At 42.8% G+C, this 15137-nt stretch overlaps 1 protein-coding gene across 6 annotated transcripts in view; it reads left to right on the top strand.

Moving 5' to 3' along the window:
• Positions 1-15137, top strand: part of LOC106606764 (uncharacterized) — a 423559-nt gene that overhangs the window by 400915 nt on the left and 7507 nt on the right. For all 6 annotated transcript variants that reach the window (XM_045720035.1, XM_045720039.1, XM_045720038.1 and 3 more), the window contains 18 exons: positions 5251-5589; positions 5704-6003; positions 6172-6486; positions 6643-6936; positions 7073-7372; positions 7541-7855; positions 8012-8305; positions 8442-8741; positions 8910-9224; positions 9381-9674; positions 9810-10109; positions 10278-10592; positions 10749-11042; positions 11179-11478; positions 11647-11961; positions 12118-12447; positions 12586-12912; positions 13109-13429. In XM_045720035.1, the coding sequence (XP_045575991.1) occupies positions 5251-5589; positions 5704-6003; positions 6172-6486; positions 6643-6936; positions 7073-7372; positions 7541-7855; positions 8012-8305; positions 8442-8741; positions 8910-9224; positions 9381-9674; positions 9810-10109; positions 10278-10592; positions 10749-11042; positions 11179-11478; positions 11647-11961; positions 12118-12447; positions 12586-12912; positions 13109-13429 (5568 nt within the window). The remainder of the gene's footprint in view (positions 1-5250; positions 5590-5703; positions 6004-6171; positions 6487-6642; positions 6937-7072; positions 7373-7540; positions 7856-8011; positions 8306-8441; positions 8742-8909; positions 9225-9380; positions 9675-9809; positions 10110-10277; positions 10593-10748; positions 11043-11178; positions 11479-11646; positions 11962-12117; positions 12448-12585; positions 12913-13108; positions 13430-15137) is intronic.

Raw genomic sequence — 15137 nt, 5'->3', positions numbered from 1 at the left:
CAGATGGTGAGTAAAATACGTCAGATTATCTTCTCTTGGTATCTTATTAAAAGAGCTTCAAGAAGCAGGGATTTTGTGACAGAGCTCCAGGCCAGATTGAAAAGTTAGCACATTTTTCTAATGAGCACTTAAAGGTTTATCTTAAATTCCATCAAAATAGCTCATGCATGAAAAATTATTGATTGTGACCAGCCAGCTGGAGGGAAAACAGAATAGCCTACATTGATCCAAAACATACAAACTGTTTACATTTTAGTTGCTGTTGTCACAAACAGCTTGGTGAACATTCCTTACATCCTTTCTCAGCAGGTCCAGTCCATGCACATTCAGTAGTCATTAAGATCACCCCGCCGTCTCTTGAGGATATGCTTATGAACAAAAAAGCTGAGCTTGTGTGCGATGTCGAGGAACTAGTTCCTGGCTTCATGAGTGTCAAATGGGAAAATGACAATGGAAAGACCTTAACCAGCCGGAAGGGTGTCACTGACAGAATTGCCATACTTGACATCACTTATGAGGACTGGAGCAATGGGACAGTATTTTACTGCGCTGTAGATCACTTGGAAAACCTGGGGTCCTTGGTAAAGAAACCCTACAAGAGGGAGACCGGTAAGACAAACTGCTTTGGTTTCCCTCTCACTTTTCTTTTTACTTCATTGGGATTTCATATTTACGATGTTTCAAAACCTATCAAACAGATATCCAATTGGCCATCTTCTGGGAATTAAAAATTATGATAGGAGATTGTGTAGACTAGTGAAAAATGACTTTAATTGTCAGAGTTGCAAGGAACCCAATGGAGCTGATAGCAATTTGATCTGATTAAATCAGATGATGACTGACTGCAAAATGACAAAATGCTTGTATATGATGGGTCCCTTTGGTCTCTCAAGACGAAACTCCTGTGAGGGAAGACATTGTTTGGTTGGATTAATATAGGCAGCATTTAGCAAAATGTAAATTGTTTGCCAAGTACTTGCATGGAGAGAAGCCCTGACTGTTCTCTCGTGCTTCCAGGAGGAGATCCACAGCGTCCATCTGTCTTTCTGCTGGCCCCAGCAGAAAAAACTAGTGATAATACGGTGACCCTGACTTGCTACGTCAAAGACTTCTACCCCAAGGAAGTTTTAGTGGCTTGGCTTATTGATGATGAGCCGGTGGAGAGAACGAGCAGTTCAGCATTGTACCAATTCAACACCACTAGCCAGATTCAAACAGGAAGGACCTACTCTGTCTACAGTCAGCTCACATTTAGCAATGACTTGTGGAAGAACAAAGAAGTGGTGTATAGCTGTGTAGTTTACCACGAAAGCATGATCAAGTCCACAAAAATTCTTATGAGAACCATTGACAGAACCTCAAACCAACCCTACCTAGTTAACCTCAGCTTGAATGTGCCTCAGAGCTGCAAGGCCCAGTAGAGGTTGTGTTGTGTTTTGTTGATGTGTGTTGCTGTGTGTTACCTCTGCTGTTTGTGTTTGTGACATAACATGTTGTGTGTCTTTTAAGTGCAGAATCAAAATCCAAATAAAAACTTTAAATCATTAATCCTGTTTATGTACTGTATGTCATGCAGTTCCTACTCATGTCTGTCCCGTCTCCCCACTTTTGTGCAAAGCTTCAGTATCTCTGTTTGGGGAAAATGTCAACTCTCACACTACTAGAACTAATGATAAAGTGACAATACAAGTCAAACAAAGTATTGATGCTTTACATTTGCAATCAGGTCACAATTATCATGCAATATATCTGTAATACAATAATGGTGGACACTGAATGATGTATTAGTATAAAGATTATTTTGCACACTGAGCTATAGTCTTGTACACAATAGAGAAGTGTTGTACACTCACATTGTTAAAATGTTCCCCTGATGACAGGAATGAACTACAGAAGTGTAGCTCTAGCATTAGCCACCCAGTTATCTGCTCTTTCAGATATTCTCCTCATGTCTTTGGTGTAATCAGATGTAGTGCATTGAACTTAATCAGGTGTTCCTGTCTTCTTGTTGTTTGGCTTTGTGTGCTTCTGTTCTCTCCACTGGGTTTCACCTATAGAAATGCTATATGTCTGTTCTATTGATTCAAAGTCTACCACCATGGGTTTGGAAATGGATGAGATATGACTAGGGTTCGTTCACAAGAAGCAAGCCAAGCCAAGTAGAAGTTGGAAGTCCCCATTGATCGGCAAGTGTGCCGTTTGACCAAAGCAAGTCAGGGTCACCTTCACTGCTGGTTTGATATCCTCATGTTTTAGATTTTCAATGTGTTGCATTCGTTAAGTAATAACTCAGTAATTGATGAAAGGTCATAGGGGGTGAGGCAGAAAAAAAATGCTCAAGTCCAATAGACAAAGCATGCTTTACATTTTTTTCTCATGTCCTACCAAATATCACAGTATTATCTATGACTGATACCGGAGACAGTATTATCTATGACGGAGTACGGAGAAAAAAAGTGTATGAACTGTATGCATTCACTACTGTAAGTCGCTCTGGATAAAAGCGTCTGCTAAATGGCTAAAATGTAAATGTAAATGCATGACTGATACCGGAGACAGTATTATCTATGACTGATACCGGAGACAGTATTATCTATGACTGATACCGGAGACAGTATTATCTATGACTAATACCGGAGACAGTATTATATATGATTGATACCGGAGAGAGTATTATCTATGACTAATACTGGAGACAGTATTATCTATGACTAATACCGGAGACAGTATTATATATGATTGATACCGGAGAGAGTATTATCTATGACTAATACCGGAGACAGTATTATCTATGACTAATACCGGAGACAGTATTATATATGATTGATACCGGAGAGAGTATTATCTATGACTAATACCGGAGACAGCTGTACTATGCATGGTTTCCCATAAAACAGTTCAAAGTATACCCATTCCAACCATTTGACACGTATTGATAGCCCCTTTAGATCTGCAATGAACAGTAAGGGTAGGATACATGCAATACGGTGAAAACTCCCTCTTGTTAACAATATGGCTGGAGCTATGGCAGCACTAAGATCTATAACAAATACTTTCAGATTTCTTAGGAGCCATCAAGAAGTGTCCAGAAGTTGGGGTTTGTGATTGGGTTTCAGACTGGGCACCAGAGTGATGAGTAACCGTTTTGACTGCCTACTGACACTGTTCTTATATCCATATGCAGAGTGTCTCGTGTTGACTGACTGTCCATGCAGCAACACCATAGAAACCGACAGGGACAGCATGGGGAAAACAGCCTTCACCTTCATCATACTCTTCCTCATAACTCTGCTGTATGGCGTTGGAGCAACTGCCATCAAGGTAATACCTTGTTGGGAATCTGGGGTTTTTACTAAATGGGATAAGCTTTTGTCAGATTTGACTTTTTGTAGCAGGTTAGGGTAACCTAGTCAGTTGTTTTGCACATTTAACCCAACCCCTCTGAATCAGAGAGGTGCAGGGGGCTGCCATAACCAACACATCTTCAGAGCTGAGGGAGATGTGGGTTAACTGCCTTGCTCAGGGGCAGAACAACAGATTTGTACCTTGTCAGCTCAGGGACTCGAACCAGCAACCTTTCGGTTACTGACCCAATGCTCTAATCACTAGTCTACCTGCCGCAACAGGTTAGGAGAATTAACGTAGCAGGTTAGGATAATTAGGTTAAGGTTAGGAAAGAGGTTAGGGTTAGCTAAAATGCAAAAATAAAGTTAACTTGACAAAAGCTGTATCCCTTATAGCCATGACCGTAGTGTGGGAAGAGTAATGTGAAAGGAAGACATTTTGGTTTTGAAAGTTCCATAGTCTGGATGGATCCACATTCAAACAAACAAACATGTATACGTGGTAGAACTTTCAGTAGCAACATGAACAGATTCTAGCAAGATAAGAATGTACACATAGGCCTATTTTGTGTGTTGCAATTCTCTGCAAGAGGCATACTAGTGAGAGGGAATAAGCTAAATATATTATCTATAACTTACATTATAACTATATTATTATATAGGCCTAATAGTTATATTATATATAAGTATAGTTAATTACACAAGTCATTTCTTTGAAGTGTCAGCTAATACAAATAATAATTGCATCTAAATAGATGTCACAATTATTGTAAGTAATTTAAGTGAACAAATGTTTGCTTCTTATTTCAGGTGAAATGAAGAAACTGAGTTTGAAGTACTTGAAGAAGATATAACTTTTCATACTTGCAATATATGAATGGATACAATATATGTAACTGTTCTCCTGCTTGTCTTTATTGTTGATTTTGTTTGAATAGTTCAACTGTAGAGGTTAGATTTGTAAATATTTCATTGTGCCTTTTTAAACTATTAAGATAATAAAAGTGTAACTGAAGTGAACAGCAGTGTATTGTTCTTCCCTTAGCATTTCTCCATTCATTAGAAAGAAAATGCAGCTAGAATGATGCATTATAATGTATTATAAACATTGAAGAAACACATTTCTTATTTGCGGTTACATTAGTAGAAGTGTTTTAAAAGTTATTTTAGAACTGTGTGGCTGTTGTGATGTGTGGGTGAATCTACAGTAAGTAATCTACAACTTATTTTTGCTGGATGCTGTTTGCATACTGGGTTCTGCATGAACACATCTGGAATCAGTGGGCCTTGCTACACTTGGCATGCAAACTATTCAGAAATAGCTTGATGGGTTGTCAAGACAATGAAAATATAACACCAAGTGGAAAGAAGTTACATAACAGAAGTAAAGAAAATAACTCTTAATGTAAATAGCTCGGAAACATGCAAAAGACAACTGATTTCCTTAAGCAGAACTAGACCTCACACCTGGCTTCTGATACACACGGTTGCTCAGCAACATGTTTCACTTCTGTTTTTTGGGATGCTTTTTTGGGACCAGGGTGTTACCCCACGCTTCTGCCTGCTGCATTCCCTGTTCGCTGAGGCATGTCCTGCTCTAACACCTGCGTTTCACAACCCTCCAACTCCAAATCTGACCACTACCATTACCAGTTCTCAAGGTCCAGCCAGCCAGCTCCCTAATAGGTCCATAGCGCCATCTAGGCTATGTTAAAAGTCATTACACTCAGCTCAGGCCTGGTTTTCATAGACTGGGTTACATTAAACTGCATAAAAAAAGGTATGAAGAATTTGATTAAAAGTTTACAATCTGACTTTGGTTTACATCTTGTTAATCACCAAATCGGGAAAAATTGTAAAGTCAAAAGTGGCCCTGAATTTTCCTCCTCCTTCCACTTTGTATTAGTGCAGCGGGTCATTCCTCCAAATATCACCCTGTATCCTCTCTGGGAGGAACTGGAGGGAGGATCGAAGGTGGGACTCCTCTGCATTCTGAGTGAATTCTACCCTGACAAGCTCAGTGTGGAGTGGCTGCTGGATGACAAGACTGTGACCACCTATCCAGTCCAGCGGAAGCTGCAGAGTGTAGAAGGTGAGGAGAAAACTTTCAGCCTGAACAGCCAGCTGGAGCTGGACCAGAGCCAATGGACTCAAGGGTCAGAGGTCACATGCAAGGCCATCCACAATGCAGCACAAGGACCACATCCAGGAACAACAGTCTCCAGGACAATTAGCATTTGCTCAGGTGGGTTTCAGTGACAGAACTGTGTATTAGGTCAGAGGATGGGTATAGAAAACTGTACAATTGAAAGACATAGTAACAATCTAAATCTGACTTCTCCATCTGTTTTGCTCTCAGCTTTTCCCTCGTCGACTCCATCCCTCCACCTGGAGACCCCCAGGTTCAGGACAGTGATGACACAGACTGAGGTAACAGCTACATGTGTGGTCCACTCTGCGTATGACGCCAAAGTGTCCTGGCATCTGGATGGAAAAGACCCAACCAGCAGGACCCCAGTGAACCAGGCCAGCAGCACAACTCAGAGCATCAGCAGTAACCTGACTCTTCCCTCAAGCCAATGGAAAACCCTGAACACAATAACATGCAGAGCTGAACATCGCTGCTTCAACCCCACACAGAGGACCAGCAATGTTAATGGTTAGAATGTATCTATTTTCTCATATACTCAGAGATACTGCAGCAGCAAAGCTGCCATGTCTTTCAACAAGTCTACCACATAAAAGAAATGTATAGTATATTGTCATTAAGTCAGATGAATATTCCTTTCTCCTGTTGATCCCTCTCCTCTGTGTGTGTGTTCTCCAGGAACTGCAGTGACCAGCACTCCCACAGTTCTGATCAGGAGGTCTCTCCCAGACTTACTGGATGGAGACAGTGCTGTGCTGGAGTGTGCCATCACACAACTCTCCTCCAGTGACCTCTACGTCACCTTTCAGGCCAATGGGGTTGATTTCCCTGAGAAACAGTATGTAGATCTGCCTGCCTCCAAAGACCACCATTCACTCACCAGACGGTTCTCTATACCCACATCACACTGGAAGAAAGAAAACACTTTCACCTGTAAAGTGAACCAAGGCTACTCCAACAGCTGGGTGTCTAACTCCACAGGAACACTTTTTGGTGGGTCAACTTCTCTCGTCGTTACCTTATGATAACATTTCAATCTTTTATGTAATTAGGCCTACCAACATGAAATTAAGTTTCCATTGTTTGTTGTATAGTCTTAATTTAGCACTCCATAGGTCTGAAATTTAAAAGTGTTTGTGTTGTTTCCAGGTGAACTGTCCATGGAACTCCTTCTAGTCCCTAATGAGGAGATGTCAGGCTCAGGGACCCAGAAACTCATGTGTTCTGGGCGGGGCTTCAACCCTCAGATCAAGTGGCTGTCTGGGTCTAAACAGAGGTCTGCAGCAGACAATGAGAGAAGGATGAGGGAAGACGGACATGTGGCAGTAACCAGTCATATCACAGTAACACAGCAGGAGTGGAATGAGGGGAAGGACTTCATCTGTGAGGTCATAGACAAAGATCTTCAGAAAACTGTCAGGAAGAGCACCAGTTTATGCACAGGTAGTTTGTAAACGTACAGAAGCCCCTTACCTGTTTAAAGTGTTGCTTCAAAAGTCATAAATCATAACCTAATTACCTTGGAGTATAAAAAACTATGATTTGATTTTATCTCGACACTCATCTGTTTTGCTCTCAGCTTTTCCCTCGTCTACTCCATCGCTCCACCTGGAGACCCCCAGGTTCAGGACAGTGATGACACAGACTGAGGTAACAGCTACATGTGTGGTCCACTCTGCGTATGACGCCAAAGTGTCCTGGCTTCTGGATGGAAAAGACCCAACCAGCAGGACCCCAGTGAACCAGGCCAGCAGCACAACTCAGAGCATCAGCAGTAACCTGACTCTTCCCTCAAGCCAATGGAAAACCCTGAACACAATAACATGCAGAGCTGAACATCGCTGCTTCAACCCCACACAGAGGACCAGCAATGTTAATGGTTAGAATGTATCTATTTTCTCATATACTCAGAGATACTGCAGCAGCAAAGCTGCCATGTCTTTCAACAAGTCTACCACATAAAAGAAATGTATAGTATATTGTCATTAAGTCAGATGAATATTCCTTTCTCCTGTTGATCTCTCTCCTCTGTGTGTGTGTTCTCCAGGACCTGCAGTGACCAGCACTCCCACAGTTCTGATCAGGAGGTCTCTCCCAGACTTACTGGATGGAGACAGTGCTGTGCTGGAGTGTGCCATCACACAACTCTCCTCCAGTGACCTCTACGTCACCTTTCAGGCCAATGGGGTTGATTTCCCTGAGAAACAGTATGTAGATCTGCCTGCCTCCAAAGACCCCCATTCACTCACCAGACGGTTCTCTATACCCACATCACACTGGAAGAAAGAAAACACTTTCACCTGTAAAGTGAACCAAGGCTACTCCAACAGCTGGGTGTCTAACTCCACAGGAACACTTTTTGGTGGGTCAACTTCTCTCGTCGTTACCTTATGATACCATTTCAATCTTTTATGTAATTAGGCCTACCAACATGAAATTAAGTTTCCATTGTTTGTTGTATAGTCTTAATTTAGCACTCCATAGGTCTAAAATTGAAAAGTGTTTGTGTTGTTTCCAGGTGAACTGTCCATGGAACTCCTTCTAGTCCCTAATGAGGAGATGTCAGGCTCAGGGACCCAGAAACTCATGTGTTCTGGGCGGGGCTTCAACCCTCAGATCAAGTGGCTGTCTGGGTCTAAACAGAGGTCTGCAGCAGACAATGAGAGAAGGATGAGGGAAGACGGACATGTGGCAGTAACCAGTCATATCACAGTAACACAGCAGGAGTGGAATGAGGGGAAGGACTTCATCTGTGAGGTCATAGACAAAGATCTTCAGAAAACTGTCAGGAAGAGCACCAGTTTATGCACAGGTAGTTTGTAAACTTACAGAAGCCCCTTACCTGTTTAAAGTGTTGCTTCAAAAGTCATAAATCATAACCTAATTACCTTGGAGTATAAAAAACTATGATTTGATTTTATCTCGACACTCATCTGTTTTGCTCTCAGCTTTTCCCTCGTCTACTCCATCGCTCCACCTGGAGACCCCCAGGTTCAGGACAGTGATGACACAGACTGAGGTAACAGCTACATGTGTGGTCCACTCTGCGTATGACGCCAAAGTGTCCTGGCTTCTGGATGGAAAAGACCCAACCAGCAGGACCCCAGTGAACCAGGCCAGCAGCACAACTCAGAGCATCAGCAGTAACCTGACTCTTCCCTCAAGCCAATGGAAAACCCTGAACACAATAACATGCAGAGCTGAACATCGCTGCTTCAACCCCACACAGAGGACCAGCAATGTTAATGGTTAGAATGTATCTATTTTCTCATATACTCAGAGATACTGCAGCAGCAAAGCTGCCATGTCTTTCAACAAGTCTACCACATAAAAGAAATGTATAGTATATTGTCATTAAGTCAGATGAATATTCCTTTCTCCTGTTGATCTCTCTCCTCTGTGTGTGTGTTCTCCAGGACCTGCAGTGACCAGCACTCCCACAGTTCTGATCAGGAGGTCTCTCCCAGACTTACTGGATGGAGACAGTGCTGTGCTGGAGTGTGCCATCACACAACTCTCCTCCAGTGACCTCTACGTCACCTTTCAGGCCAATGGGGTTGATTTCCCTGAGAAACAGTATGTAGATCTGCCTGCCTCCAAAGACCCCCATTCACTCACCAGACGGTTCTCTATACCCACATCACACTGGAAGAAAGAAAACACTTTCACCTGTAAAGTGAACCAAGGCTACTCCAACAGCTGGGTGTCTAACTCCACAGGAACACTTTTTGGTGGGTCAACTTCTCTCGTCGTTACCTTATGATAACATTTCAATCTTTTATGTAATTAGGCCTACCAACATGAAATTAAGTTTCCATTGTTTGTTGTATAGTCTTAATTTAGCACTCCATAGGTCTGAAATTTAAAAGTGTTTGTGTTGTTTCCAGGTGAACTGTCCATGGAACTCCTTCTAGTCCCTAATGAGGAGATGTCAGGCTCAGGGACCCAGAAACTCATGTGTTCTGGGCGGGGCTTCAACCCTCAGATCAAGTGGCTGTCTGGGTCTAAACAGAGGTCTGCAGCAGACAATGAGAGAAGGATGAGGGAAGACGGACATGTGGCAGTAACCAGTCATATCACAGTAACACAGCAGGAGTGGAATGAGGGGAAGGACTTCATCTGTGAGGTCATAGACAAAGATCTTCAGAAAACTGTCAGGAAGAGCACCAGTTTATGCACAGGTAGTTTGTAAACTTACAGAAGCCCCTTACCTGTTTAAAGTGTTGCTTCAAAAGTCATAAATCATAACCTAATTACCTTGGAGTATAAAAACTATGATTTGATTTTATCTCCACACTCATCTGTTTTGCTCTCAGCTTTTCCCTCGTCTACTCCATCGCTCCACCTGGAGACCCCCAGGTTCAGGACAGTGATGACACAGACTGAGGTAACAGCTACATGTGTGGTCCACTCTGCGTATGACGCCAAAGTGTCCTGGCTTCTGGATGGAAAAGACCCAACCAGCAGGACCCCAGTGAACCAGGCCAGCAGCACAACTCAGAGCATCAGCAGTAACCTGACTCTTCCCTCAAGCCAATGGAAAACCCTGAACACAATAACATGCAGAGCTGAACATCGCTGCTTCAACCCCACACAGAGGACCAGCAATGTTAATGGTTAGAATGTATCTATTTTCTCATATACTCAGAGATACTGCAGCAGCAAAGCTGCCATGTCTTTCAACAAGTCTACCACATAAAAGAAATGTATAGTATATTGTCATTAAGTCAGATGAATATTCCTTTCTCCTGTTGATCTCTCTCCTCTGTGTGTGTGTTCTCCAGGACCTGCAGTGACCAGCACTCCCACAGTTCTGATCAGGAGGTCTCTCCCAGACTTACTGGATGGAGACAGTGCTGTGCTGGAGTGTGCCATCACACAACTCTCCTCCAGTGACCTCTACGTCACCTTTCAGGCCAATGGGGTTGATTTCCCTGAGAAACAGTATGTAGATCTGCCTGCCTCCAAAGACCCCCATTCACTCACCAGACGGTTCTCTATACCCACATCACACTGGAAGAAAGAAAACACTTTCACCTGTAAAGTGAACCAAGGCTACTCCAACAGCTGGGTGTCTAACTCCACAGGAACACTTTTTGGTGGGTCAACTTCTCTCGTCGTTACCTTATGATAACATTTCAATCTTTTATGTAATTAGGCCTACCAACATGAAATTAAGTTTCCATTGTTTGTTGTATAGTCTTAATTTAGCACTCCATAGGTCTGAAATTTAAAAGTGTTTGTGTTGTTTCCAGGTGAACTGTCCATGGAACTCCTTCTAGTCCCTAATGAGGAGATGTCAGGCTCAGGGACCCAGAAACTCATGTGTTCTGGGCGGGGCTTCAACCCTCAGATCAAGTGGCTGTCTGGGTCTAAACAGAGGTCTGCAGCAGACAATGAGAGAAGGATGAGGGAAGACGGACATGTGGCAGTAACCAGTCATATCACAGTAACACAGCAGGAGTGGAATGAGGGGAAGGACTTCATCTGTGAGGTCATAGACAAAGATCTTCAGAAAACTGTCAGGAAGAGCACCAGTTTATGCACAGGTAGTTTGTAAACTTACAGAAGCCCCTTACCTGTTTAAAGTGTTGCTTCAAAAGTCATAAATCATAACCTAATTACCTTGGAGTATAAAAAACTATGATTTGATTTTATCTCCACACTCATCTGTTTTGCTCTCAGCTTTTCCCTCGTCTACTCCATCGCTCCACCTGGAGACCCCCAGGTTCAGGACAGTGATGACACAGACTGAGGTAACAGCTACATGTGTGGTCCACTCTGCGTATGACGCCAAAGTGTCCTGGCTTCTGGATGGAAAAGACCCAACCAGCAGGACCCCAGTGAACCAGGCCAGCAGCACAACTCAGAGCATCAGCAGTAACCTGACTCTTCCCTCAAGCCAATGGAAAACCCTGAACACAATAACATGCAGAGCTGAACATCGCTGCTTCAACCCCACACAGAGGACCAGCAATGTTAATGGTTAGAATGTATCTATTTTCTCATATACTCAGAGATACTGCAGCAGCAAAGCTGCCATGTCTTTCAACAAGTCTACCACATAAAAGAAATGTATAGTATATTGTCATTAAGTCAGATGAATATTCCTTTCTCCTGTTGATCCCTCTCCTCTGTGTGTGTGTTCTCCAGGACCTGCAGTGACCAGCACTCCCACAGTTCTGATCAGGAGGTCTCTCCCAGACTTACTGGATGGAGACAGTGCTGTGCTGGAGTGTGCCATCACACAACTCTCCTCCAGTGACCTCTACGTCACCTTTCAGGCCAATGGGGTTGATTTCCCTGAGAAACAGTATGTAGATCTGCCTGCCTCCAAAGACCCCCATTCACTCACCAGACGGTTCTCTATACCCACATCACACTGGAAGAAAGAAAACACTTTCACCTGTAAAGTGAACCAAGGCTACTCCAACAGCTGGGTGTCTAACTCCACAGGAACACTTTTTGGTGGGTCAACTTCTCTCGTCGTTACCTTATGATACCATTTCAATCTTTTATGTAATTAGGCCTACCAACATGAAATTAAGTTTCCATTGTTTGTTGTATAGTCTTAATTTAGCACTCCATAGGTCTAAAATTGAAAAGTGTTTGTGTTGTTTCCAGGTGAACTGTCCATGGAACTCCTTCTAGTCCCTAATGAGGAGATGTCAGGCTCAGGGACCCAGAAACTCATGTGTTCTGGGCGGGGCTTCAACCCTCAGATCAAGTGGCTCTCTGTGTCTGCAGCAGCCTATGAGATTAGGTCTAAACAGAGGTCTGCAGCAGACAATGAGAGAAGGATGAGGGAAGACGGACATGTGGCAGTAACCAGTCATATCACAGTTACACAGCAGGAGTGGAACCAGGGGAAGGACTTCACCTGTGAGGTCATCGACAAGTATCTTCAGAAAGAGGACCTTCAGAAAGTCAGAATGAGCATCAATATATGTGCAGGTAGTTTTTGGTATTATGACATATTCTATCCTTGAGCAGTGATATACACCTATAGCCTGAACATCATTCAGTAATGTATGCATTCTTTAGAGCAATATCTGAACGTGGCTTAACACACTCAATTCCCTTTCCTCTCAGTGACTCCAATATCCTCTCAGAAAGTAGCGGTGTACCTACAGGGACCCACTCTTCAGGAGCTGAGGACAGATGGACAGGTGCCTGTCACCTGCCTGCTGGTGGGTCCCAGCCTTGGGGACTTTTCTGTCAGCTGGAAGGTGGATGGGTTTGTGGCTTCTCAAGGTGGGGTTACACGGGCCCCAAAGGACCATTCCAATGGGACACAGACTGAGCAGATCATGTTTAATGTGTCTGCGAGGGATTGGCATGCACACAAACTTGTGTCTTGTGAGGTGAAGCACCGCTGCTCCAGCCAAGCCCAGGTGGAGCATATCACCAAATGCAGAGGTAGGCTAATTGAATACTCAATTGGTACACATAACCCAGAATGCTGATTTTGATACATACATACATCTTTGTGCATGCTATTATGTCGGTGCCTATCTGACATATTAATAAACAATATATTTCTGTTACATTTTGTTGAATAGGCCTAAAATTAACTAACTTATCACTTTCCTTTTCATTTGTTTTGTTCCTCCAGATCCCAAGCCACCCTCTATAAAGATAGTGAGACCATCAGTTTCTGATCTATGGGGGTCAAATAATGCCACACTGCTTTGCTTGGTGTCTGGGTTCTTCCCCTCTGATGTAATAGTGAATTGGGAGAAGGCTGGCAGTCGTCTACCTTTTTCTCGCTACTCCAGTATCCCATCAGTCCTTTATGCAGGGAGCAGCACCTACTCCATGAACAGTAGACTCATCGTGCCCAGGTCCGAGTGGGATCACAACTCCAATTACTCCTGTGCTGTCAGACACGAGTCGTCCGAGAGACCTATCACCAGCACAATAGAGAATGTATTTGGTGAGTGGACTGTTGATTTGAACAGTGGCATGAATTAGATTGTAATAACATGTACTGATAAATAGTAATAATGTTGGTTGATGGTTGATAATGTTGTCTAAAGACTTGGAGAGTATAGATGAGAACAATACCAGAGATATGCGGTTAGTGTGTCTCCCAATATATTTTAATTGTAGTGCACAATGCCCATTTTGTGCATCCCATGTCTATTTTGAGTTCTCTCTTTCATGCCCTGCAGTAGGTCAACAGATAGGCTATTCAATGCCCAAAACACTTTGTCAAAAATAATGTAATTATGACAGAAATGAAGGCTAGGTCAGCAGAGCACTCTTGAGATGCATTTAGAATTGACATCAGACCATTTCCTATATTAATATTTTTATAAACACCTCAGAATAACATTTACTCAGTGTATTCCTAAATTAGTCAAATGATCAATCCTGTTGGATTTGCTAACTAAAATCGTATTGGCTCGCTGGTTAAGTTTATCGAGCTGGCTAACCCAGCTAGCCAAGCTATATTGTTATGCTAGCTAGTACTGTAATTTGGTAATTGTTCTCACAAGCAAAACAATACAAGTAGATATTAATTATAACTCATAAGTGTAAACATGTAAAAATGAATCTATTTGATTTGAGTGGTTAAAATGACGTACCGATATATCCTTTCTTCTCAGCAAGTTTTCAACTCAAAGGTTCCGAAGTTTTGGGGCCGAACTCACTTGCGGTCGAGTGCCGCACGGGACAGAACGTACAGTCTAGACAGGACAGAAACATTGCAAATGCAAACCCTAGTGTCAATGATACAACACCACCACCACCAATAATAATCTATGTTGCTTGCAGCAAAGGAGCGGATTCCAGATTCACATACGACAAGGATTTCGAAAAAGTAGATATACTGTAGCTACAAAATACAGCTGAAGTTGGACATTTACATACACCTTAGCCAAATACATTTAAACTCAGTTTTTCACAATTCCTGACATTTAATCCTAGTAAAAATGGTCCTGTCTTAGGTCAGTTAGGATCGCCACTTTATTTTAAGAATGTGAAATGTCAGGATAATAGTAGAGTGAATGATTTATTTCAGCTTTTATTTCTTTCATCACATTCCCAGAGGGTCAGAAGTTTAGATACACTCAATTAGAATTCAGTAGCATTGCCTTTAAATTGTTTAATGTGGGTCTAATGTTCCGGGTAGCCTTCTACAAGCTTTGCACAATAAGTTGGGTGAATTTTGGCCCATTCCTCCTGACAGAGCTGGAGTTACGGAGTCAGGTTTGTAGGCCTCCTTGCTCGCACATGCTTTTTCAGTTCTGCCCACACATTTTCTATAGGATTGAGGTCAGGGCTTTGTGATGGCCACTCCAATACCTTGACTTTGTTGTTCTTAAGCCATTTTGCCACAACTTTGGAAGTACGCTTGGGGTCATTGTCCATTTGGAAGACCCATTTGCAACCAAGCTTTAACTTCCTGACTGATGTCTTGAGATGTTGCTTCAATGTATCCACTTAATTTTCCTACCTCATGATGCCATCTTTTTTGTGAAGTGCACCAGTCCCTCCTGCAGCAAAGCACCCCCACAACATGATGCTGCCACCCCCGTGCCTCACGGTTGGGATGGTGTTCTTCTGCTTGCAAGCCTCCCCCTTTTTCCTCCAAACATAACGATGGTCATTATGGCCAAACAGTTCTATTTTTGCTT

The sequence above is a fragment of the Salmo salar genome, chromosome ssa06 (assembly GCF_905237065.1).
Source record: "Salmo salar chromosome ssa06, Ssal_v3.1, whole genome shotgun sequence".
NCBI classification, from domain to species: Eukaryota; Metazoa; Chordata; class Actinopteri; order Salmoniformes; family Salmonidae; genus Salmo; species Salmo salar.
The sequence above is the reverse complement of the archived record's forward strand: the minus strand, read 5'-3'. Positions and strand labels throughout refer to the sequence as shown.